This window comes from Lampris incognitus, chromosome 2 (assembly GCF_029633865.1).
Source record: "Lampris incognitus isolate fLamInc1 chromosome 2, fLamInc1.hap2, whole genome shotgun sequence".
NCBI lineage: Eukaryota > Metazoa > Chordata > Actinopteri > Lampriformes > Lampridae > Lampris > Lampris incognitus.
In genome coordinates, this window is record NC_079212.1 from 29,126,827 (window position 1) to 29,153,660 (window position 26,834).

Sequence of the window (26,834 nt, forward strand, 5' to 3'; positions counted from 1 at the left end):
GAAGATCCTGGGTTTGAACCCCAGGGTTGTCCAACCTTGGGGGGTCATCCCAGGTCATCCTCTGTGTGGAGTTTGCATGTTCTCCCTGTGTCTGTGGTGGGTTTCCTCTAGGTGCTTTGGTTTCCTCCACCATCAAAAAGACATGCATGTTAGGGTTAATACTCCTGTCTGTGCCCTTGACCGAGGCATGGCAAGATGAACTGGAGTTGGTCCCTGGCAGTGGCGGATCTAGAGATTTTTTCCTGGGGTGGCAAAGGGGTGGCATGAGGTTCAAGGAGGGGGGCAATGGACATTATTCTAAACGTATTATTATTCAAAACTAGGATTTCATCGAATGTATTTTGTTCTCTACTGTTTGAGATGAGTTTGGTGCGGGTCTCATTGACCTTCACCATGCATGTACATAAAATATACTTTAAAAACATATTATCTGATTTATAAATGGGGGGGCAACAGGGGTGGCAAGACTGTGTTCCAGAGGTGGCAGCTGCCACCCCTTGCCACCCCGTAGATCCGCGCCTGGTCCCCGGGTGCTGCACGGTGGCTGCCCACTGCTCCTAGCTACACAGCTAGGATGTGTTAAATGCAGAAAAATAATTGCCCCACGGGGATTAATAAAGTAGTAAAAATAAATAAAAAATAAACCTCACCGCTCTAAAGAAATACCGCTCTTAGGTTCTAACTCTTGTCAAAAAGATTTAATTGCATGATAAATCATATTCTTGTAAAATGACATGAGTCAGTGTTTTAAATAATCCACTAACTTATTGATATGCTTTTAATTTTACACTAAAAAAGTGTTTAAAAGAAATCTATTGGTGCTTACATGTCTCAACCTTTTGAAGTTATTTTTACTTGTGTTTTTTTTTTTTTTTTTGTCAAGCAGAGGTCAGCTTTGGGTTAATGGAAAGTGAATTGATGATTTGCTTGCTTGGATGCCTCATTACCAAACTAATTGCCTGCTGGGTTGGCTCATTGATTTATCCTCAAACGGCGGTAATTCTTAACCACTAGCCCTGTGATGTATGAATGCCGATGTATGAATCCATTGACATGATGCGTGACTGTGAGCATTACTTCACAGCCGCCCCCCATCTGATTGAGAAGCCTCAGGATGCCCAGAAGCTCATTGATGACACCCTGGTCTGGGAGTGCAAGGCCAGTGCCAAGCCCAAGCCCTCCTACTGCTGGCTGAAGAACGGAGAGCCTCTGGACCCCATGGAGGTGGGAACATTTTCAGACAAAAGTCAAATACAGTCCTTAGAGTTATAATCAGGGAGACACCAATATTGGGCCAATATCAAGCTAAAATAACCGAAAGCCGAAAAACCATTACTAACGTGCCATGAATAAAAGCAAAATTTCTTGATTTACTGTATTCTTTGCTCATGGAAGCCTGCAGATCGTTAATGGCAGTTATTTAGCCCATTGACCCAAAACTAATGGCATAAGTCTGCACTGTTCAGCAAAAGTTATGGATTGGATCAGTACTCGGTATTGGCCGATATTTAAAGATTTGTACTCTGAATTTGTATCGACAGTGAAAAAGTGGTTTCAGTGCATCCCTAGATATAATTAATTGAGACGACTGTGCTTCTTGAAAAGAACTTGTTTGTAAGACGATCAGACACAATTTCACAAGAAGTGCTACGCTGCAAATGATCTCTTTTTTTCTCCATAGCAGTGTGATGTTTACATCTTTTGACTTTCATCAGATCCAAGCTGATGTTGAAATGTCATGCTCTTTTGATGACGCATCACGTCTGCTTTAAATTGTGAGACTTAAATGCCATGCATTTATTCAAGAGCAGTTGGCTGAGAGGGGATTCGTTCCAGTCCTGCGGGAATACTTGAGTGAAACTTTAGTTTTTCTTTTCTCTTTTTTTTTGGGGGGGGGGGTCGTGTTGAGCAAAGATGGATAAAATTGCCCGTGTAAAAGGTGGCTCTGATTAAATGCCTATATACCCAAGTCTTAAGAACTAGTTTACTGGTTCAAGTTTTAGAAGTTATGCTAGCTGTACTCATCTTGCATGAAAGACAGTGTATTTGATTCAGATGCTTGTACTTGGCAAGATGATGGCACTTTGAAATGCCTATATTTGCTTGTGACTAAAATTGGCACCACAAGTGTGTGTGTCTATGTGTCTTGGCTGAGGGGCTTTTGGGATTTGTTTTGCAAAGAAGCCAAAGTGATGCCATTTTCTGCCAATCATCAACCAGGGACTATGTAGATAATCTAGTGCTCCATCTCTCTCAATTTTACCATTAAGTCTCTCCTCTCTGCGGAAGGGGAAACACACCTTATCATCCAGAGTACGTTTCACATCTATGGAATTTGGCTTGTTGTGTTATTGTGCAGCTAGAGTGAGCATGCTCTCCGCCTGAAGGAAATTGCTTTAGTGAATCACAGTCGCTGATAGTGTCAGTGTTGGGATTCGGTAATGAACCCTAAACTGGGTTGTTGCTGTTGTTGTTGGACATCTATTTAAATGGAATTGGGTGGTGTTAGTTTTCTATAACTTGGATTGAGGGTTGAGATAAACTGCGAAATCTGGGCCGCTTTAATTAGAGTGGGATTGCAAATCCAGAGTAGGAGATTAAAGAATTTGGCACTCAAAACGGTGTCATGATGACACAGAGATAGTTATGCACAAATCCTATATAAGCATCAAGGCAAATTTCAGCTGTTAAAAATAGATGGCACGTTGTCATGGACATTTATACTCTGGGTCAACCATCAGAGTTCACCCTGTAGTTAATTTTGAAGGTAAGTTTGAAAGGTCCAGTCATCTGGTTGCCATCCATCTTTAACCACATGAAAACCTTATCACGCCACCTGTGCATTTCCACTATTGATTATTGAAAAACATTGTAAAAATAATTCCTGAGGCGGGTGGCCCAGGTAACACATTCTCTATACATGTGGCGATATTAATGAGGCGGGGTGTTACCATTTTCAAAATGCCACCATCAACAGCAGCAACAGTAAATCAATTTCCAAACCCAAAGGTCAGCGATGTAGAGAGAGGAGAAAAAGAGGAAGGCCAAGGGTGCCATTTGTTACTCCTCATTAGAATGGATCAGTCTTTCTCTCTCCCCTCCCCCAAGACTTTCTTCCTCAATCTTTTCTTCTCTCTCCTTGATCCCTCCCTAATTTTTGGCCCACTCCAAGGGAATTAAATGGCATCGAGTCAGGGCTGTCACTTCAAAATGTCACCCTGGTGAAACAAGGACCCACTCACGCTTGTATTTTTCCACTCTGCCGCCTAACCCCCCTTGATTTTCATACAGTACACAAGTGTATTTTATACACTTTTTTTCCCAGCCAACCTCTAAAGCTGGAGGAATAACTTTTTCTGACTTGTGTTGCACCCCCTGCCCCCCCCTCCCCCAAACTATTGGCACAGCACTCGATGTCTGAAACGGGATCGTTACATCTCAGGCAGACAACAGAAGGTGTGCTAGTTGCCTTTGCTCATCTCAACTTGAAATAGTGCTGATATCAGAGAAGAGTCAAGCATAATTAATGACGGCCATAAAGCAGACGTATGCCACCATTTGTCTCCGGTGCTAAAGAGATTACGATAGAGCCCCCACAGAGTCATTGAGGGTTTTAAACTGGGCAGTGGGTACAGAATAGCATTGTGTGGTGCTAACCTAGCGCTCACACAGATCTCTTTCATCTCTTTCATCCCTCGCACTGCGTAACCTAAAAAGGACCATCTATCATCTCTATTCTCCTGTCTCACTCTTCTTCAGATGTTCGCCTCTCTTGTCCGCTCACCCTTCGATTCTTGCTCTCCCTCTCACTGCAGAAAACGCCCATCTTAACAGGCTAATTAATATGGTACTGAGCATCATTTGCCTTTAAACCTTGTAAAAAGAGATCTATAGTAATTTTACCGTGCAAACCAACTTGTTTTGTGAGTTTTCCTTTAATTTTCTAAATTCAAATGATCAGTTATCTAACTTTAAGATATTGACAGTGTCTGTAAATATATAAAATTATTGCTCCAAGTGAAACTTTATTTGAAACAAGCGGCGTTATCTTTGACTGGTTGATTTTTTTCACTGGTTTTAAGAAAATAGAGGACTTAATAGAAATGAATGGCTTGTTAAAGTTATGATGGCTCAGATTTTGGCAGTGCTCTCGCTCTCTCTCTCTCTCTGTGTCTGTGTGTCCATCTGTCTGTCTGTGTTTGTGTCTCTCTCTCTGATGCCTTTCCCTTGACCACATACAAGTATAAGCCCAGGGACTCGTTGTGTGCCGCCTGGAAATTGTTGCATGCATCCACACCAAGGACCCTTCTTGGCACTGGCTTTGGTGCCAGGTCAGCCAGTTGCCCACCGTGTGACCGGGCCACAAAAAAAGCCTCCATTTGAAGTGGCAGAGCGGGGTCATTCACTGGTGTTGAGGGACACTACTTGTCTTTTCAAGTGGCAGGGCTGTAATGCTTTCAGATGACAGCCGGACTGGCAGCAGGACCCTCCGGACGTCTCTGTCAATGACATTAAAAGGACCGGCTGCACTCAGTGGAAAAGATCAAGGGCAAGAACAATGAGCGCTGCCCGCACTTAAATTGACACAACTATAAAAAGGGAGCAGAAAGCAGTTTCAATCCTCATAAAGGTCAAATGGAGCGGTGAAAGAGGAAGAACTGGACTTCATTTAAGTTTGTGCGTTTATGTACGTATTGCATGAGCTGAGTGTGCTGTACGTAGGCTCAAATTTTTTTGGAAATTGTGTTGTTTTTTTTTTTTGTTGTTGTTTTTTATCTGAGAGATTGCCTTCTAAGCAGCCTTAACTTTCATACACCGTGTTATATCTTATTTGGAAGAGCTAGTATCTAGGCTATTCCTGATTAATTCCACAGAGACTTCAATTCAACCACCGCTTGAAAATGTCTCAGTGCTATGTTAAGCAAGGGGGGATTACATCTAGTCACCACAGGCCTATTAAGACCACAGAAAATTAGCTGTATTTCAATTATCACCCACCAAACACCCCCCCCCCGGGGGAGAGGAAAAGTGTGGCTAAGGCTTGAATTAGATCAGACCATTCATCAGAACCAGCAGAGTTGACACAGTCATACTTAAAATGTCCATGTATAGCCCCAATTATCCGCCTCAAAGCGGGTTGTAGTCCAGCGTTTTTCGCATTATCACCTATTTGGCACTGCACTGGCACTAATTGGGCCATTTTTAAATCTTGCCTAATGAAGAGCTGAAAGATCCCACACTTCAGGGTCTGTAGGCCATACTGAAAGTGTATGTTACCTACAGGGTAGACTTTTGGATGTGTAGTGAGTCAGAGCTTTTGGCCTAGAAGCAGCTCTTCAGAGGTTTAGTTAATTAAATTTAAGATTATTAGATAAAATATATTAGTGACAGGCATGGGCACAACTCCATGAATACTGGCGTGGCATTTAGCACTTTTTACCTGTGCCCCCATCCATAGGATTAGTGGTTGGGAAGCAAGGGCATCTGATGTAAATTCTTTTTTTTTGGACCTCCCCCATTTCTCCCCATGTGTATCTGGCCAATTACCCCACTCTTTTGAGCTGTCCCGTTTGCTGCGCTACCCCCTCTGCCGATCCGTGGAGGGCTGCAGACTACCACGTCTCCTCCGATACATGTGGAGTCGCCAGCCGCTTCTGTTCACCTGACAGTGAGGAGTTTCACCAGGGGGACGTAGCGCATGGGAGGATCACGCTATTCCCCCCAGTCCCCCCCCCCCGAACAGGTGCCCCGACTGACCAGAGGAGCTGCTAGTGCAGCGACCAGGACACATACCCACATCCAGCTTCCCACCCACAGACACAGCCAATTGTGTCTATAGGGATGCCCGACTAAGCCGGGGTAACGCAGGAATTCAAACTGGTGATCCCTGTGTTGTAGGCAACAGAATAGAACACTATGCCCCCCCCCCGCCCCCGACGTAAAAGCTTGCCAAATCATTATAACAGGGCGTGATAGAGCCCATAAATTTAAGGGATGTTCTTACATCTGTGAGAATAAGAATTTGCAGTGGTCTTATTCCAGTCTATTAACCAAGTTTTAACCGGGAAAAATATTATTATAACTACACAACAAAACAGCAACATTTTAAGTTTTCTCATTTAGCAGACACTTTCCTCCAAAGCAGTTTACAAGAGTCAGCAATTAGCCGATTTGTGTGTGTTAACCGACAGTAATATTAAAACCAAGTAGTTATCATATTAAAGCCAAGAGTTTGTGTCATGTCAAGTGCAATTTATGTAAGCATGCAACAGTTAGATCACCAACAGTGCCATGAGTAATAGGGGATTCATAATTAGCAGAACAATGCCACAAATCCATATCCAAGTCGTACTTAACGTAATCAAGACTGCAACCTTGATTGAAGATGTGGGTTTATTTCATCATTTTGGAGCAAGGTGAGAAGAGCACAACCCTTTTGAAGTGGACAAAGACAGCAGCTTTCCAGAGGTGGAACAAAAAGGATGAGCAGGAACATACATGCAGATATGGGATTATAGGAAAACCAGTACCCGCTCCTTGAACTGCCCGGAAGGCCAGCAGCAAATGTTTGAACTTAATGCTGGTTGCAGCTGGGAGCCAGTGTAAGGATACAAAGAGAGGCAAGACACGTGCTGAGGTTGAAAAAGCAAGTGCATCATTCTGGAGTCTTTATAGCAGCTGGATTGCAGTTGGATTGCACACATTGGAAGATTATTGAGATTCCCATTGCAATAGTTTTGCACAATAATGCTTTGTAACTACTTCTAATTGCTCTCCTAATACACAATATATTTACTGGATCAAATTACAAATGCAAAGTCTGGTGTCATATAATAAATTAAAAGCAAAAATGAGTTCCAGCACCCTAGATGTGTTATTGAGTGTTGTGCCAACATCCCCAACTTTCTTTACTTGAATTATGTCTCATTGTTGTGTTACCATAGTATGTCCCTTTAACTTTTTGCACAATAATACTTAGTAATCTGTTATCTGACCCAATCTGCATTTAATGATAAATAGTTAGTGGGTGAGTGAATGTCTGAGTGAGTCAAGGCCCTGACCACAGTGTGTGAATTTGGCCATCATAGTTAACATTAGTAGCTATAGTTGGCATTGGCTGTAGTTGTAGTAGTTGGCGACAGGCATGGGCGCAAGTCCATGAATACTGGGATGGCATCCAGCGCTTTACATGTGCCCCCCATCTATAGGGTTAGTGGTTGTGTCAGGAAGGGCATCCGACTTAAAATTTTGCCAAAACATTATGTGGACTGACAAGAACATACTAGATCGGTCGAGGCTCCATATGGGATCAGCTGAGGCCCGGGTTACAATGGCCGCCATTGGTGCTGTGCCCTCACAGGGTACCGATGGAAACTGTAAAATCCACTGTGTGTGACCCCTGAGAAACGGGGAACAAGTCAAAAGAAGAAGAAGAAGAAGTTAACAGTAGCTCTACTGTAGTTATTAGCGGTTAGTAGCTTCATCCTCGACTTTCAGCCTCAAACTTGGGTTTTCCTGAGGTTTTCTTTTGCAACCGCCGTTCTAAATCTCTCAACTTTTCTGATGCTTTCAGAGACCATAGACGCTTCCAGAACTCTCAAATATTTTTCAGATTTAAATCACCTGACCACATGCCAGGAATCAATGCTCCTCTTCTCAGAGGCTTAATGTATATCAGTGCGTGTGGGCTCTAAAGCCCAACACCAAGGAAAGCTACACTGCATAATCCTCATTCCATTGTACAGGGAAAGTGGGTCATCCACTGTCTGTAAGTAGTTTACAGAGACAGTACAATGATTAAGAAGGATGCAAAGACATTAAGACCATTGTTGAGTGGCAAATGTATTACAGTATATTATTACTCTTCCAAGTAATGACATAGTGTGACAAATAAATAACAGTAACAGCATTACAGTTTTGAATCTAAAATGGATTAATAAATAACTCACCACCCCTGTATTTGTTTTTGCGAGAGATGAAAAATGGCAGACATGTTTGCCTCCACTGGGTATAAAGATTCACACTACTTACACTAATAACAGCATCAATTTGTGCTGATTTTTTTCTAAGGCAAGATGATGTGATCACCAAATTTAAGGGCTTAACAAAGAAGTAATAAGTTGTCTAACAAATTAGTCCCACTAGGTGCAAATAAGCAAACCAAGAATGTTACCTTTTGAATTTAGCAGTGAGTATCAACACAGGTTACTCCAAAGAAATTCAGTTTTTGCATAATTTATTAACTTCGCTCGGTTGCTTGATTATTAGCTCATTAGCAAGTCTTTGTTTGAGTAATAAGCCCAGCCCAGAAGACACAGGAGAAACGGTGCTAGCTGGATTTGAACCTCGGACAGAAGGTTGCATTGTTTTTATTCCAGAGGCGATCACTGCATTATGTCCAGCTGCCTGCTCTGGTTCTGTTAAGTGAACATTGCCATAGGTTTTGCAGGTTTGTCGTTGAGTTTGTGTGTGTGTGTGTGTGTGTGTGTGTGTGTGTGTGTGTGTGTGTGTGTGTGTGTGTGTGTGTGTGTGTGTGTGTGTGTGTGTGTGTGTGTGTGTGTGTGTGCGTGCGCGTGCGTGCGTGCGTGCGTGCGTGCGCGCGTGTGCGCGCGTGTGTGTGTTTTTTTCTTCCAGGTCAGAGTTCAGTCAAATAATGGGGCTCTAACCATCAATAGCCTGAAGCTGGCTGATATCGGCATGTACCAGTGTGTGGCAGAGAACAAGCATGGACGAATCTTCACCAATACCGAACTCAGAGTCATAGGTAAGAATAAACACATGAATCTGGGCACTGATTTTTCCAAGGACAACCACTGAAGCTGTTCATACAATACTGCTACTACTTACTGTCTGTGGTAGAAGCAGTATAAATAGTAACAATAATTCACTCATTCTCAATACCTGCTATCCTTTTATGGGTCATATGGGTGGGAGTCTATCCCTGCAACCTTTGAGCCGATGAACGAATGAATGAATTAATAGTGAAACAAATCATACTTCACTATAATGAACTTTACCAGTGTTTACTACTTTAATACTTAAGTAAAAGCCAACAATATACTAAGAAATAAATTGAAACTAATTCATGAATACATGTATTACTTTTAGTATAATTTCCAGGTGATAGCAGTAGTGCTATTAGCAGTATCAGTGTTAGTGTTATGGTAGTATTAGCATTAGCATTAGCTTATTACCAACAGTACCAATTTTATGCCCATTGCAGAAATATTATGTCCATTTTTCCATGAAACTTGTAGTTAGAACAAACCCTGGTCTATGACATCTCTATAAAAGAAAACCTTATTCTTCAGTGCACGTTTTGAACCATCTCACCAAAAAAATAGTTTATTCTTCAAAGCCTCTGCAAGTGAGAGAGTTTTAGATTTAAGGGCCAGTTAAACAAAATGTTGATGGTCACGACTGCTTGGCACATTCTCATGGCTGCTTTGTTCTCACCTCATCTCAAGGATGAAATGACAACCTCTAAAATCGTCTTGCGATTACAGACAAACATGATATTTCAGGTTTATGGTCAGATAGATGGATAAATAGATAGATGTAGTATTTAATGGTCAATGTCAGACCAACTTTCTATGTTAAAGACTTAAAATTCAGCAGATACCCATGCAATTTTTCGATCCTTGCTAAAGCAAGCCCTTCTGGACAGAGATTGGAAAGGTAAAAAAGAAAGACAGAAGAAGCGAGTGAGAACATTGTAGAAATCTGAGAGAGACAGACAGACAGATTGTGATGTGAGTAAGTGTGTATGTATTTGTATTTGCATATTTCTGGGTTTCTGTGGCCTTACATCAGGGGTCCCAATTACTTTTCATAGTGGGCCACTTTTAGGGCCACTTTTAAAACCACGGGCCACTCAACCTCCAGCAGCATGTTGTTCGTTAGTTTGTTTTGGTGTCGATACGTTGCAGGTATTATAATTTAAACAGAGATTTTTCATCTATTTTTCGATATATTACTAGTCTTACTTTTACTAAGAAATTAATTATTTCACATACAGTAGTGGCCAAAAGTTTAGTCCGGGTGCCGAATTTGTAGGTTTTCAATAGAACGATGATTCGTAAGATTCCAATGTTTATTATATTTAATGAAAAGAAACTAACAACGAAGAAATGTTATAAACATAAGCTTTTAATAAACGTTTTATAAAGTTATTGTCTGAAAAAAACATAATATCACTGGCCTAAACTTATAACCGATTGAGTCCATGAGAATTTGCCCTCCGGATTAAACTTTTGTCCACTACTGTAGACTCACCGCTCAGTGGGAGAAATGACAGCGTCGGGAAGCGGCCATGGTCCTGAAGTTGGGCTCGTACTCCGTTGTTGCTATGCGAAGGCACTGGTCAAGATGTTCGTTGGTCAGCTGATTTCTTTCTTGTCTTTTGATCATCTTCATCATTGAAAATGATGATTTGCAGATGTAAGTGGATGGAAACAATGTGAGCAAGAACAATGCAATGGCTCTTGCGAATCTGAATTTTTCGGGCACACTGATCCAGAATTCGGCAGGTTTGACATTCTTATGCTGTTCTTTCAGTAAATCCGAATTTGAAAGTTCTACAACTTCTAACTGGAGAGATGCTTCCTGCAGCGATGGAAGCAGCCTTTTAGCCTCGGTAGTCCACCGTCCATCTGGTTTCACAGCAAAGGGTTGGCGGAGAAACATCAGGATTTCGCTTGAGAGTTTGAAATTGTCAAAGCGTTCCTTGAAATTCTCGATCAGTCGCGTCATGAATGCATGCATCTGTGGCGCAGCCTGTGTGTGGTTCTTCTCGCAGTGCTGCTGGAGGCGAGGAAAGTGGAGCATTCTCCCATGCAGATCTCTCTCAAAAATGTTCAGTTTGAGGCGGAAAGCTTCAACGGCCTCGTACAGGTCAGCAACAGTGTGATTCCTGCCCTGCATTTGCAAATTGAGCTGGTTGAGGTGGAATGTGACATCGCACAGAAAATGCACATTTACCATAGCACTACTGTCATTCGAAACGTCAAGAAATGTTTGTGCCTTCTGGCTTTTCAGGCTGCCTAAAAAGACGAGTATTTCGTCTTGCAGTTCGCACACTCTCTCGAGTACCCGGCCCTTGCTTAGCCAACGTACATCATTGTGCAACAGCAAGTCCTTGTGTGCCGCTGACCGTTCCTCCAGTAGAGCCCTGAAAAGTCTGTGTTGCAGACTGGAGTTCTCGCGAATAAAGTTTACGAGCCGTATCACAGTATCCATGGTTTCTTTCATCGTCCCACACAGTTTTGCAAACAAAACGGACTTGTGAATGATACAGTGGAATGAAAGGAGCGCTGGGTTAACGGCAGCAAGCCTGCTTACCAGACCCTTCTGAGAACCAATCATGGCCGGAGCTCCGTCTGTTACAATTCCTATAACTTTGCTCATGTCCAAATCATTCTTTTCAAATAACTGGGTTAGTTCTGTAAAAATAATTTCACCTGTAGTGTGCCCATGTAATGGGATCAAACATAGCAACTCCTCTCGAAAAGACTTCTCGTCAAAAAAACGCACAAAAACAGAAAGCTGTTCAATGTCAGTTCCATCACAGGACTCGTCGACGGCTAGTGACATGGAATCTGCCTTTTTGAGATCGGCAAGGAGGGATGAGAAGCAATCCTCAGCTAAAACTTCTATCCTTCTTGTTGCACTATTATCAGACAGCGAGACTTGTTTGATTAACTCTGTCACAGATTTTTTTTGTTTTTTCGTCGTGACTGAGCACTTCCTCCAGCATATCCACAGCACAAATCTTCAAAAGCTCTGCGTCTGAGTAAGGTTTTTTGCTCTTTGCGAGACGCCATGATACACGGAGAGATGCTGCGGTAGCATTTTATTGAGCAGTAGCCGTTTTATGAATAACTTTAACAGAGTGAACATATGCAGAGTTTAAGCTGGCTATTTTCTGCTTTCTGGTATCTGATTTCGGTGGAAATCTTTCATTGAAGCTGCTGTGTTTTGTTTCGAAATGGCGTTTGATGTTAGCAACTTTGCTGACCGCTACCGTTTGCGAACAGATCAAGCAAGTTGGCTTAGCATTGTTATGTTCAGGTAGAATGAAGCAAAATTGATCCGTCCAATGTTCATTAAACAGTCTATTTTCGGTGTCAACTTTGCGTTTCTTTGTAGCCATTGCAATTGGGAACTTACTTATTTGGTCTTATGCGTCTGTCTCGATTCTTGATTCTAGCCCACATAACTGAAGTATTTTCAGTAATGCTGATAAGGTCATGTGACGCGCAAGTGAGGGGGGCTGGACTAGCCCACAAGGGGAAATGCGGGGTGGAATTGATAGTTACAAGGTAGCATTTCTTGTTGGATTGATTGCTGATATTATGTTTGGAATAGTGTTCCCAAACAAAATGTGTAGAAATTCCAGAAGGACGAAACAATTTTTTATTTCCCAAAAAAAATTAAAAAGTTTTTTTCTTTGGTAGGGAAATAAAAAAAATTCTTCCTTCTGGCATTTCTCCAAAAATTCTCACGGACCATAAATCAACCTGTCACGGGCCAGACGTGGCCCGCGGGCCGCCTGTTGGGGACCCCTACCTTACATGCTCAGGTACTTGGGCCCCGTTTCTGGCACAGATGGCATGTTGGCTTTGAACTCTGACTCTGATGAGTTGATATGAACAAGCAAATAGCTCCGGACACTGGCGCCTCAGTAATTAAGGCCTAAAGGAGTATCAACAAACCCTCCCTCCAGTTGTACATCATTTACTTTTTTTTTTGTTTCAAAGCTTAATGCATACTTAAAAATGTCTTTTAAAAGATAATCCACTGGGTGTGTGTGTGTGTTTGGCCAAAGGTCTGAAAGCTGAGATACCAAGTAGAATTACCTGCTTTTTTTTTAGGAAGCACCACTGCTCCCTCTTCCCTCGTTTCCTCAACCCTCTCAATCTTTATCTATGTCTTCCTCTTCCTCACTCCTCTCTGACAGTAAATTGAGCTTTGTCAGTCACTTATCCCTTTACTCTTGCACTCAAAGTAAATAATTTACTCTCTCTCTCTCTTTCTCACTCTCTTTTGCCAGCAATCGCTCCAGACTTCTCTCAGAACCCACTAAAGGCCCAAACTCTGGCCCGACAGAGTGGCGATGTACTAATCGAATGCAAGCCAAAGATGTCCCCTCGAGGCATCATTTCCTGGAGGAAGGGAAAAGAGGCCCTTAGAGAGAACCACAGGTACACAGTTTACTCAAATATTGCAGCTAGTAGATTTTTAGTTACAGTGGGCTACAGGTAAGAAGGCAGAAATGATGTGGGCCCCATCCCATACTTGCATTCTACCTTGACTTGATGTTTTTGCATACCACAATTGATACTCATGTGAGTACATGGAAAAGAACTGAACCACCATCTGATACAATATTATTTGAACCGCACAACATATTGTACACGTTCTACAGTATCTACATCCAACCCCCCTCACCTACCCTCCTATTCCATCATCCTATGTTCTCCTGGACATGCATGGGACCAGTAATTTCAGTGTTTACTTAAGGTAATTGGCCGTTCCTAGACTGCAGCACATAGATCGATGCACTGATCCATCAGCTCATTAGTGGCATGTAAAGCCCAGAGGGTTGTAAGAGCACTGTGTAGGCTGTGATCCAGACTGCTATGGAGACATAGAACATGCAGACAAAATCCCCAAAAGGAGTCATCAATCCCCGACTGTTGAAGAACCATACTTGGCCTTGATCTATTCTGTAGTCATCATGGTAAAAATCGTAGTTTAACACAGAATAATGCAATATCGCCACAGGATAGAGCAAAGAAGAAAAAGGAGAAGAAAGTATAGTGAATTGGTAAAGAAAAATACTTCTCTCTGCAGAGGTGATGTGGGACGAGGCAGCAGTGGGTTGAAAAGGGAAAAAATGATCAGAATGCAGATCTGTTTAGACTTGCATTGTGGCCATCAGAGGAAAATGGTAAGAGCCCTGAAGTACACAGCCTCCACTGCATCAGCAGTTGTAACATGTAGATTGGCCCTCCAAAAAGAAATGGTGGAACTGGATTAGAATTAGCACACACAAACACACATACACACCTAAAAAGACACACAATATTGCAGGGGGTTCAATCATTTTGTTCTCTGTTTCCTAATATGAAAATATCCCAACGTTTGATGATAATTGTTCAGCCTTTGAGAACTTACCTATATGATAAACACGTCCTCTGTCCAACAAAGACATTTTTACTTGTCAAACCATACTGTGAAACACTGTAGAGTAGCACATTAATTTAAGAAGTGGCATCCGCTCTAATTGTATACAACAATTTGCTCATTACACAGGAATCTCCCTGATGCAACAGTTTCCAGTCTCTGTTTGATAACGCCTTTATTTGTGCAGACAAAAGCTAGGCAGGAGGCAAGACACACCTGCTGGTGGATGTGGCGAGGTAGCGGGGGTCCGAATTTCTCATTTGATCTGGGATTAATTGTTCAACAGGCTCAGCAGCTTTTCCACATCGTGCCTCCCGGATATCCATCTTCACCTCTGTGGGGGCACAGTAGGCTTAGCCGTGACTCACCTCCCTCAACCCAGAAAATATGTTAGCAAGGCAAGGAAGGTGAGACATAGGTGGAGCAAAAGCTGTTTCCAGATGTAGTCGCAAGGTTGAGACATATTGGGTTAACAGGAGAAACAGTGTTTTGTTTGAAAGGGAGGTTGTAGTGTCAGCATCCATGATTATGTGTGGCAGAAGGTCTTATGAATGTTATACCTGGCTCACAAATTTGCAACCCTCTAAAGCACTGTAAGAAAAATGCATCCCACTGCAGTTTCATACGCTAAAATGATGTGTGCGATCTGGTCTCCTAGTAAACGTCAATACAGTAATATGCAACATTAATGGTACACATAAGAAAGAGTAAACCCTCACCCTTTCCAATTCGATTTTACAGCCCAGCGTTGAAGAGGGGGAAGCTGAATATAAGATGTTGGGGTTTAACATTATTGCAGCATCTCTCAAACCAATCCCCCTGTTCCAGGCTCTTTAGCATTTACTTTCCTTCATATCACGATGGGGCTGCTACCAATGCTATTACAGGAGTGGCATAGCACTAATCCATCCCACTGGCTCTACTAAAATACCCATAATTCCCTCTAATCTTCCAGGGATAATGTTTTCGAAGATCTGAAGCAGAGGAGAACAAATCAACTGAGAACAAGGTGGGATCTGATTAGTTAATCAAATCATGTGGCGGTGATAGCTACAACAGTTCATATCCCAGGCACGTATGGCAGAATAGCCCCATAACAGGATTGCAGTGCACTTATGTAGGAAGCTGTAAGGTTAACTATAATGTTGTTTAACATAATTTAATTTCAGTGCTGACCGCTGCCAACCACTGTAAAATTGTTGTAGGTAAGAGCTTTGACAATATTGGCATTGAAATTGAACCGCTGTGTGAAAGGCTGTTATCCTAAATGGTATTGTGTTGTTTCATCTTTTAAAGTGATACCATTTATAATCTTGACACCAAAAAAAGTCAAGCTCTTTTCTTTTCTTTTTTTAAAAATTTGAACCAATCCATCCATCCAATCGGAGAATTCACTGCCAATGAGTGAAATGTGAGAAAATGAAAATAGAGCAGGTTATATATTTCATTCTGTATTCCTTTTAAAGTACTTGCTAACATTACAAATTCTTGGTAATATACTAAATTTACTGAGCAATCCTTTTTAAGTGGCTGGGAGAGTGTTTTTCCATTTACGACCACTTAGTTTTTTTTTGTTGTACCATGGAGAGACAAACCTGTGTGTTAGATTACAGCCAGTAGCTCACTTTAACATCGGCCAATAAGGTCGAGAAAAAGTGCTTCTTTACTATAGTTCACTGCCAAGTTTTTATGTACCCCACAAATTTCTGCAACACCTTAATTGCTCCAGAGCACCCCCATGAAAGAAAAAAATGACAGAGAAGGTTTCTTTTTTTTTTTAAAGAGGAAGTGCTCCTTTTATCTCTATCTAGCACCATTTTCTTGTATCTTTGATAAGGTGGAAATCTGACATTGGCCTCTCTCTGCACAGTTTAGTGCCACGTTCTATTCCTGTGACATCTCATATCCATAACTCTTTATAATGGTCCATTACAAAGAAAGCCTTCGACTCACTTAAAAGAATACACTTCCTGCTCCCCAGGGAATGGACACTGTAGTAGGGGCTAATGCATTTTAATTCTTTCATCCTTGTAGGCTTAACGGGTCATTTTTGATCATCTTGGAAGGTCTAGGTTGCCTCCAAGGGGTCTTTTTGGAAAGAGTGTGTAAGATTGGCTTTAAAGCAGTTAATGTGTCTGAAGCATCGGCTCAAGCTGATCACACCGATCAGCTTGAGCCGATGCTCCTTAGCCATTCACGTGATGAGAGGAAAGCTTAAAATGTGGATTTGCAAGGATATGCGTCTTTCAATGGGCTAATTAGTGTACATGGGTGCATACGTGGTCAATAAAGCCTTCTAAAACCATAGTCAATAGGTCATATCAGAGAAGAGGCATATCATAATACCCTAATTTGAAAAAAATAGATTTGTCCTCTTTCTAATAGAGGAAGCTGTATGTATATGTAAAAAATTAAACTGGGTTGGGCACGTTTGCTGAACGGAAAGGACACTTGCAAAGGACATCCTGCAAGGCCTGGCAGAAGGGACTAGGAAGAGAGGGAGACCGAGAAAAACCTGGGTAAACAACATTGGAGAATGGCTGCAGATGAGCGTAGTGGAGGCGGGGAGAGCTGTGATGGATAGGGAACAGTGGAAGAGACTTGTTGAGGCATCAGCTGTGGTCCTACGACCTCCATAGGTTATGGAACTGATGATGATATGTAGACAGATTTTGTACTTCAATTTCAAAGAAACATGTATCCTTCCTTTCCTTCAGATAAATTGTCCAACAAGCTTCCCTCGCCAATCAGAATCATAGAATGAATACAATAGCATTTTGCACTGTATTATTCTTATATTTAGTATTGTCTCCCTATGGGTTTTTGTTGTGGTAGGGATAGGGTTAGGAGAACATCTTTGTCATCATCCTCCATACATTTACTCAATTTCCTGCTAAATAGAACATTTTAGAGAATTGAGACTTTGCACACTCATCATAAATCTATCAAATGATGAACTCATGCAATATGGACTATGTTAGCCACATGGTGGTGCCTTTGATAGATTTTTTTTAAACTTTATTTATGAGTTTCATATTTTTACCAAAAATACACACACAAAAATCAAAACACACATAGAAATTATTTGATAGAAATTGTTTAACTCCCACGAAATACACTGTGTGGCTGTGACTCCCACATCCATAGTCTGACTGACACGAGTCTTCATACGCATATTCTCCTGAGTGTTTTTAAATTTATATTTTTTGCCCACCAAGTCCACCTTTGGTTTTTTTTCCACCTACTTAGACCAAACTTGTCACATAGGTAGTGAGGCTTGAGATAGATTCTGTGTGTGTTTTCTCTGGCAAGATTGGATATACAATATGGCCGTCATAATCAAATAAACTTTGCAATGGGTGTGGCCTGACTCAAAAGCAGCTTTAACTCATACTGTTGGTACAATCAACACAAAACTTCGTGTACTTGTTTAATCGAGGATAACATGCAGCTTTCAAAGGGCATTTTGAAATCCACAAATAGGGTGGATGGTGCAAATTATTTTCAAAATTACTTGTAGTGGGCGTGGCTTATGATATTAACTTTGCTTGTGCTCAGACAATTGCCACAAAACTTGCTGGCCGCCGTACTTGTCCTATTTGGAACAGTTCTACCATGTTTCATCACAGTCGGAGAAAATTAGACAAATGGCATCGATAATTACAAAATCTCACAAACTTCCATTGTATTTATAATTCAGCTACTGTAAACAGTAGAAACTCCATCCAACTTTCTATGTGTCCATTATGACATACTCTTCAACTGTGTAACATTTCATACTGAAAGGTTTCACACTCGAATTAAGTGATACATTGATGTCAATGGACCTAATTATTTTTTTATTGTATTTATAACTCATAGTTTTTCCCCTCCATTGCACTTTTAAAACACTCAGTATAGCATACTTACCAATTGTTATAAATTCACACTTATAATAATAGCATTAGCAGTTATAGCATACATGTGTCCATGAGCCATATCAATTTCAGTTGTATGCTTACTAAAGCAGAATCTTCATTTAAGTTCGTACATAAGTACAATGAATGAGATAAGTGTTTCATTTAATTTTGCAATGGGATTTTTCTGTGAATCACTGTGGGGCACCATAGAGGTCAACAGTTTGCATCTCCTAATACGCTTGATGAAATTGCATGAAATTTGTATACATTCTCCAAGATCACGTTCTATTTACAAGCTGGCCAAGCTTTACAATGTTTCATTGGGACCAGCCAAGTCCACCATAATGATTTTCTGCTATTTTGAATTTTGGGAAATGCGTTTTTTTTCCCTGAGGGTTTTTCCCTTTGTGGCCTGTGTAGAGTATGAATTAGTCATCTTCACTCATCATGGCATATTGTGCCCAGACCCTAATATGTGTTGTTTTTGGCTTATACCTTACTTAGCAATTTGTGCTTCAGCCACAGAAACTTGTTTACCTATATTATATTTATTCTCAAGAGGTATACAACAAGAATTACACGATGACTGGTTAAAAAATAAAACCATACACAGTCTTATTGCTTTGACCCTCTATTTATCTCTGTCTGTCTGTCTGTCTGTCTGTCTGCCTGCCTGCCTGCCTGCCTGCCTGTCTGTCTGTCTGCCTGTCTGCATGATGGTGAAGCTGATGAAGGTCTTCAGATAACCAAGGCAACTTCAACGAGATGGAGATCTAAGTAGAGCCAAAGTGGAAAAATTGTTTTCTAGTTTAAGTGATACTTACGTTTTTCTGGATTTAACAGTGTCTTTTAGCACAGTGGCGATATTGCATCAAAGCGTGTTGAACTCATGAACAAAGGCTTTTCTTCACTTGGCACACAGTGCAGCAAGGTTTTCACCTAGAGTAAGGACGATCACATTTGGCGCAAAGTAAATAACATGTATTAAGCCATTTAATAGAGAAAAGCTTTTTTTATTTTGCACTTCACTAACTCGAGACCCAGTCATCTATTTTAAGTGCAGTATTAGTTTGTCCGAGGCTTGTGATTATCCGATCAAGCGTGATTGCTTTTAAAATGCTTTTTCTCCTTATCCTCTGTCCTTGACTCTGAAAAAGCCATAAAAGAATGGGGGAGAAAAACGAATCCCTTATGCAGATATCCTGAACAGCCCCATGTCTCTTAGAGATATTGCTCTACTCTGTACACCTAAAAAATAAAAAGTCACCTCGTTTTGTAAATGTGTCCTGGTTTACAGCACGCTAATTGAATCTATACTCACCTTGAACATGTCATCCTGGTACAATGCCCTCACTACCAAAGACAAAACAAAAACTCTCCCGCATAACTAATCAGTCCAGCAAAATAATTGGTTCACCCCAAACTCCCCTATCTGAACTGTACACCCGGTCAGTTGGAAAGCCCTTCTGATCATGCAACACCCCCCCCCCCCCCCAGTCCTTCCAGTCACTGCCATCAGGTCAATGCTACAAAATCCCACTGGCCTGGAAAACATCTACAAAAAAAAATCTTATTTTCTCTGCGATCATCACTCTGAACAGATGAAAATAGGCACTGTGGTCTGAGCTGTTAAACACTGTTCTTGTCAGTTGTAGTTTTAACAGGTTTAGTCCTGTTCTGTGTGTGTGTGTGTGTGTGTGTGTGTGTTTAAATGCGCATAATTTTATTGTTGAGCCGTGTCAAGGGAACGTTTCTGTTACTTTGTGATAGACAATGAAGTTATCTTAAAAGCCCCCACATCTTTTTTTTTCCCAAGCAGCACAAATGTTTCTAAGGTTTTGTTTTTCAACCTAGGAATATGTGCCCCAAGTTTGTTTCTTCCAGTATTTATGATTAGTGGCTAAGAAATTAAAAATTTACAGCCAGAAAACAGTTTGTGCATGGCCTTGATTATGACTAAACTTTAGAAGTTAAAGTTGTTGTTTTTTTCAACAAAATAATGCTAACCCTATTATTACACATTAAAGCCAGATAAAATGAGACTGTGAATGATGATGGTGACAGAGGAAATGTGTATGTTGGTCATTTGAACTCTGGTGCAATGTAGTTTTGAAGTTTAAGATCCTTTTAGTGCCAAAAAGCCAGACAGTCTGACTCTAAAATGTCAACAATTTCAATATGTATTTAAATTTTTTTATTGAAATTATATTAACAATACCTTTTCCATTTGGTGTTCAATAGTGTGTCTCACAACTCAATCCTCTGTTGATGTACTTGTAGTCATGGTATAGACTGTCTGATGGTGCACACAGCTCAATGTAATTTATTTATTTATTGCATGGTAAGGTACGAGTACACCAGATCTTTATACATGAGGCATGAAAAGTGCTGAAGAAAGGGCTCGAGACGAGCGCTCTCTCACCCTATAGAGTGATCTTGCTCTAGCGCTAGCAAGTGAAGTGCTGAGGAATCAAAATGACGCAAAGGCTGTACATAATGTCTTGCCAAAGCATGGAGAGCCAATTAAAATTCATTGAGATCAACTTAAAGCTAAACTTTTAACACTGAGAGACATTGAACTGGCTCATTTACAACAGCTTTTTATTCACCAATGGGCTCTGAATATATGTCTAATGACAACCACAGTGGCTGCCTCGAGAACAAAAACTGTATTGCCATGTGGAATTGTTAAGCTAATGTGAAGCTGTGTCAGCTAAACTGCTTCATGTAGTGACATTTTTTTAATTTTTTTTTGTAACCTTCAGAGTTTCTGTCTTGGATAGTGGAAGTCTACGGATCACTAACGTAACAAAAATGGATGCTGGTCTCTACACGTGTGTGGCCAGAAACCAGTTTGGAGTGGCAAGCAGTGCTGGCAGTCTTTTGGTTAAAGGTAAGCTGTCATTCCTTGATTCAATCACGCCTTGGTTTTGGCTTTGAAACCGCACCTTTGAGCTCCCAAGGGTTTAAGTCGTCCGTGTCCAGAACCCCATATGTGCCCAACTGGTTTATTAGGATCAAATGCCTTTCTTACCAGTGTCTCCCCTGTTCACTCTCCTTCTCTTCTCCAACCGAATAGCTATGAATAAAATACTGAAGGTGAGTGAACTGCTCTTTCGTCTTAGAAAAAAAAAAATTTCAGAACACTTTGCCCTTGGTTGGTTTCTATACAAGTTGGAAATCGGTGTGTATTTGCTGTGTTGTTGGTTTGAAAAATGGTATTGGTTGTTATTTGTTAAGGCTTTTGATGTTAAACCAGTGAAACAGTGGGCCTTGTTTGCTCTTTGTTTTTCAGACCTTGTAATAAGCTAACACGTTATTGAAGTTTGTTGTTATTTTTGGGCAAGCTGAAATAAATGATCCAGCAGGCTACTACATCACAAGAGCTGTCACAGACAACTGACTATGGTTGCATTTTAGGTTACTCATCATCATTTACTGCTGCTGCACATTTCATGAAATATTGACGGGCTGAAAGGTATGCGCAGTTGTTACGATAAAGCGCTGCCTGCGCTTACCTGACAAAGATACAGCGCAATTAGTTGACTGGTCGTGGTTAAAGTGAGCATGACTTAAGACTCATTGCGTTCTTGTGCCTTAATGTTTAATTCATACTGCTTGCACGGTGGCTAATAGCCATGCTCAGTTTGTTTAAGATTTCAATCCATTTAAATTGCACACTTTTGCAAGGCAATGTGTTTTCCAGGCTTTTCTAAAAAGCAGAGTCAACAACAGTGCTCTTGTAAAATGCCTTTCGGTGATTCCTTCTTAGCAGTTTTTTGAATTGTAAATTAGTTTATATAGAAACCAACTTTTACTCTCTTTTTCACTGCGCCTTTACATGTAAAATTGGCCCTATCATACATATGTGTATATGTATAGCTAATATTGGTAGGCTATATATGTGAAATTCCACCAGCTCTGTCTCAGAGGAGTTCATATCATCCACCAGTTCATCCCAGGTGTGTTATTCAGGCATAACCGAAACTCAAGCAAAGAACTTGAAGTTGCAGCAGCCCAACATTTTTGATACTCAGGAATAACTAAGCAGCTCCGCAATCACTCATTAGGCAGAAATATTAAAATTCATGGTATTCCCTTATTCACAACATTACATCAAAGTGAGGAGGCGAGTATTGTGTGACAACAGTATTTGCCACATTTATGCATTTAATATCGTCTGTCATTGGATTTAACCCTTTTGCAGATGCAGCACATTTAATTTAGTCTAAAAAGCTCCGTTGAAATCAGTTACAGTGAGAATCAGAAATGAGAACTCAAATAGCACTGTTATAAGACAAAAGAATTGTGGCATGACTGTGGCAACACTGAGGTATAGAGTTGTTATACATATTATAAAAACACTTTTTTTCCAAACGGAAGACATTACTACAATAAACACCATTCAAATTACCTGATCTAACCATACCTTGAATGTAACATGTTCTTTAGATTTATGCGAGTTGCATAAATTTTGCCAAGAAGCAACTGCAGGTAACACAAGCTTCAAATTTGCCTTTAATCTTAACAGGACATGAGTGTGTGACATGTTTGGAGAAGGAAGCAAAAAGTTTTGCCTCCCCTCATTTTGTAATCTAGTGCCAAACTCTGAATGCTCACCTGGAATGCACTGCCACGACCAGTTGGTTATCCTCAGGGGGTGGGAGATAAACAAGCTGGTTTGTTTTGACAGAGCCGAATATAGGCCTACACTCCCCCTGACACGCTGTGTCGGCATGCCTGCCCATTAGATGCTTATGACATGCATGCATAATTCACAATGGACCGGTATATGGGCCTCTCAGGCTCTGCTCATACTCTCTGCGCTGTGCTGCTGTCGAATGAGACACCAAAGATTATGTTGATGTGCAGCACACTGGAGTTTGAAATAGAATGGCTTTTTGTCTGGGCAAAAACACAACCAAATTATACACTCGGCTCTGACCTGTGGAAATGGCACAGGGTTCTCTTCTTCCTGGTGGTTGTTTACATCAGGTTGTAGCTTATGAAAACAGCAGAGAGAGAGAGAGAGTTGCTACATGAAATCAAATTACTTACTACCACATTGTGGTTAAACACTAGGACTTTAAAGCTGCTACGAGGAGTTTTAAATTTTTGTTAACTTTTTGCACCCCTTGGGACAAAGCAAAGAACAACTTCATTGTGCATAAGTATTGCCTCTTGTCAGAATTCATTCCCACATTCAGCTTCTGATAGCTCGTTCATTTGTTTTGAAGAGGAAAGTGAGAGCGGTAGCGGTGGTTCTGGAAAAAACAGGTTTGCAAAATATACACCAGTAAGGTAATGTCTCTCTAATTGTGGCCCTGTATTCTCTCTGTGCCGTAAATCGTTTTGGCAGATTTCATGGAGAATCCGACACAGAAACAAGTGTTTGGAATCATTATACCATAGGAATATCGAATCTTCTCGCTGATGGTTTCATGTACTTATGTCGGGTCAAATTGAGGAATCAAAATCGAATAGAGACTGATGAATAATTATTGAAAAACTCCTTGTAGCGCACTTTAATTTGACATAACTGGCTGATTACCTTTTTTTTTTCAAAGCTCGGCCAAGCTGTCAGTGTCCCTGACACATGCTTAAAAAGCTAGCCAGAATAACCAGAGAGTTATTTAAACAGCCATAGACAGCTGGGGGGGGGGGCTGTAGCTGCAGTGAAAAGAGGCCTTTGTGCTGCTTGCCTGGCTTCCCTTATAATTCTGTCCACTTGAAACATTGTGTTCCCAGAGCCCACGATGATCACCAGTCCAGCCGGACACTTGGACGTTACGGTGGGGGAGAGTATTGTCCTTCCCTGCCAGGTATCCCACGACACCACCCTGGAACTCAAGTTCACCTGGTTCTTCAACGAGCAGCTCATCCACTTTGGAGCCCATGGTGGCTACTTTGAAAAAGTTGGCAGCGTAAGTGCTTACATGTTTCTCATGGCTGCTCTAATAGCTCTTTCAAGTTTTTAAGGTTAAGTGGTCTTCAATTAAAAAAAAAAAAAGCCAAAGCTTCCATTCATTGCGTTCATTAGCATGGTTGTGTTATCGATCAGCCAGGTGAAAAGCCTAGTTTTGCATTCGGCTGGATTTCCTCTCCGCTGACATTTTCTCCATTCTCAATAAGAGCTAAATAAGTATACAACTTAAAGTGACATATCAGCAATGAGAACTGGAGGAAAGCAATTAGAAATGATGGTTAACAGATTTGCCTTTCATTTCCATGTGTCTGTTTTTATTTTTTTTCAAACTATCGTCCATGAAACAAAATATTGGATCCGTGTTCATTATGAGTCGTACCAAATTTGTGTCTGTGGTAGGGCATTCACGACTACTGCATTTTAGTAGTCGTCAACTACTCCCAAAAAGTAGTCCAGTAGTCGATTAATCGCAGGAGATATATTTTTTTCACCCATTAATAACGATCAATTCTTGTCAAAAAAGTCAAATATAACCAACAAAGGGTTAACTCATGTAGGCGGGACCAACGTGGATGAAATAGCAGAGTCCTTGTTTGACTCTGAGAGGCTGTTTACAAATGAGCCACAATCTATTGGACTAAACTGCCAGCAGCTGGAGCGTTTGACTGCAGTAACAACACGACCACTTTCTTGCAGGTGTTTCGGTTTAACTAGCGACCATGTTAAAGCAAAATTGTGTAACTTTATTTTTATCTTAAAACAGCAGCTTCAAAATCATTTTGATGGTACACTGACTTGTAATAGTAAGAATGGCGCCTCTTTCATTCCCACTCCGCGGCGCCCTGAATGCCTGTTCTTGCACTATGTAACCTGGGTTGAGCGGGTATGAGCTCTGGCGAGCAGTATTTTTTTTCTTCCTAGGAAGGCGAAGTCAGTGTACCGAAAAAGGATTTTGAAGCTGTAATTTTAAGGTAAAGAAAGGTTGCACAATCTTATTTTAGCTCGGGACTTTCAGCTGAGTCCATCCGTGGTTGCTGTGGTGACGGCAGCTGTTGAAAAGCCTGAAAGCCTTAAATTATCTTAAAACTGAATGTTCGATATGTCCGGTACTTTTTGTCCTACATTATATAAATCAATCGGTGTCACCAACACGAAGCATTCACATTTCTTAAAGCTACTTTCAATGTGGGGAAAACCAGAGATTAGCAGAGCAGCTAGCATCTAATCAGGAATCTGACATTGTAACGGTACAGGTTAAATGATTGAAAATGGGTCGCTTTCAAACTGAGGATAGTGGTATGAGATACTGCCAGCTGCCAGCTGGAATTTGTTTCCCACATTACAAGAAACGTTATGAGAGGTGAATGAGCCTTGCGGAGCACAATTTAATTTACGTAAAACACAGATGAGTGTGTATTTAAAACTGAGTAAAATTTAAGACACAATGTATTCTGTTGGTGTTTTCAACAGCTCCTGTCCCGAAAGTCACTAGTTAACATGGGGATAGCAGGAGTCTTTCCTTCTCTAAAGACCTTAAATTCTGTTTATTTAACATGGCACAACGTAGAAAATGATTGTTCAAAACAAACATATCTATGTTGGGACCACAGCGCCCCCAGCTGCATATCTGCTGCAGATGCATTGCCACTGCTTAATTACTGCACAGTGCTGAAACCACAGATGAACGATTGATTAGTCAACAACTACGAACATGGTCGACTAGTAGTTTTGATAGTCGACTTCTCGACTATTCTGTGAAACCCCTAACCTGTGGTCGTTTCTTCTATTTCTGGAGAAAAAGATTTATCAAGAATGGTCTGTTAACCGGTTCTGCATGTCGATAACGCCTCCTCCTTTGACAATAGTCGCGCCAAAGGAATTCCTGATTCAGTGCTCAGTCATGCATTACATTCGATCATCTCGCAATGAATACATTTCTCTTTTAATTAGGAAAAGCAATTATATGGTGCTGGCTTCTTTATTGCTTCTGCTTGATTCCACATTCATTGTGATCACGAGCAGCAGCAAGTGCTTTATCATTTTGTTTACCTTCCACAGTTCATTTGGGCACTTGACTCCCCACAACTCTGTACTTGACATGGCGCTGACATATTGTGGTCATGAAACCGGCTACATGTTTACTGTAATCAGTCATAAGGCAGTTCAATTTGACTTTCATTATCATCTGTATGGTAGTTGAAAAAGGGACTAGAGTAATTTGTTCTGCAAGCTCAGTTTCGGTGTCAAGATTTTGTTTTCTTTCTTGAGGAAACAGCCATTCTTTCAAGTGTAAACAACTGAATACACAAATACGCCAAATGTTCTCAAAGAAAATGGGGCTTAATTGGAACATGCCGTGGCAGTTAGTCATTGGCTGTTAAAGTGTAGACATCCTTACAATGTAGCTATACCAGACAAGTACTGCTCCCATAAGTATAACAATACTGGTGTCAGACTCCTTTTTCCTCCTAGACAGTCTAACAAAGGAACAATCCATTGTTTAAAGTGTCTTTGTTACAGGTGAAATCGCATATGTTAAAAAAACAAACAAACCTTTGGCTCAGTAGAAAATTTGCTTTTTATCCAAAACACACTGTGATTTGAATAACAGGTAGGCAAACTTGAATTACAAAGAAAAAGACAAAGACAAAAAGAAATTAAACTATCACAACAGCAGGTGGTATTGTACAAAGTTAAGAGACTGAATTAGCACAAGCTTAAAACACATCTGATAACATGAGGCACTCAGCGTTGTATTATTGTGGAGCACATAATGTGGAGTTTAGTCCCACAGCCTGATGGTGACATGCATATTAGGCGAA

At 40.9% G+C, this 26,834-nt stretch overlaps 1 protein-coding gene across 1 annotated transcript in view; it reads left to right on the plus strand.

Annotated features, from left to right (window-relative positions):
- cntn3a.1 (contactin 3a, tandem duplicate 1) overlaps positions 1 to 26,834 on the plus strand; it is a 94,272-nt gene that overhangs the window by 50,004 nt on the left and 17,434 nt on the right. The window contains exons 8-12 of the mRNA XM_056272997.1: positions 1,085 to 1,224; positions 8,635 to 8,764; positions 13,052 to 13,202; positions 20,852 to 20,979; positions 23,835 to 24,010. Of these exons, the coding sequence (XP_056128972.1) occupies positions 1,085 to 1,224; positions 8,635 to 8,764; positions 13,052 to 13,202; positions 20,852 to 20,979; positions 23,835 to 24,010 (725 nt within the window). The remainder of the gene's footprint in view (positions 1 to 1,084; positions 1,225 to 8,634; positions 8,765 to 13,051; positions 13,203 to 20,851; positions 20,980 to 23,834; positions 24,011 to 26,834) is intronic.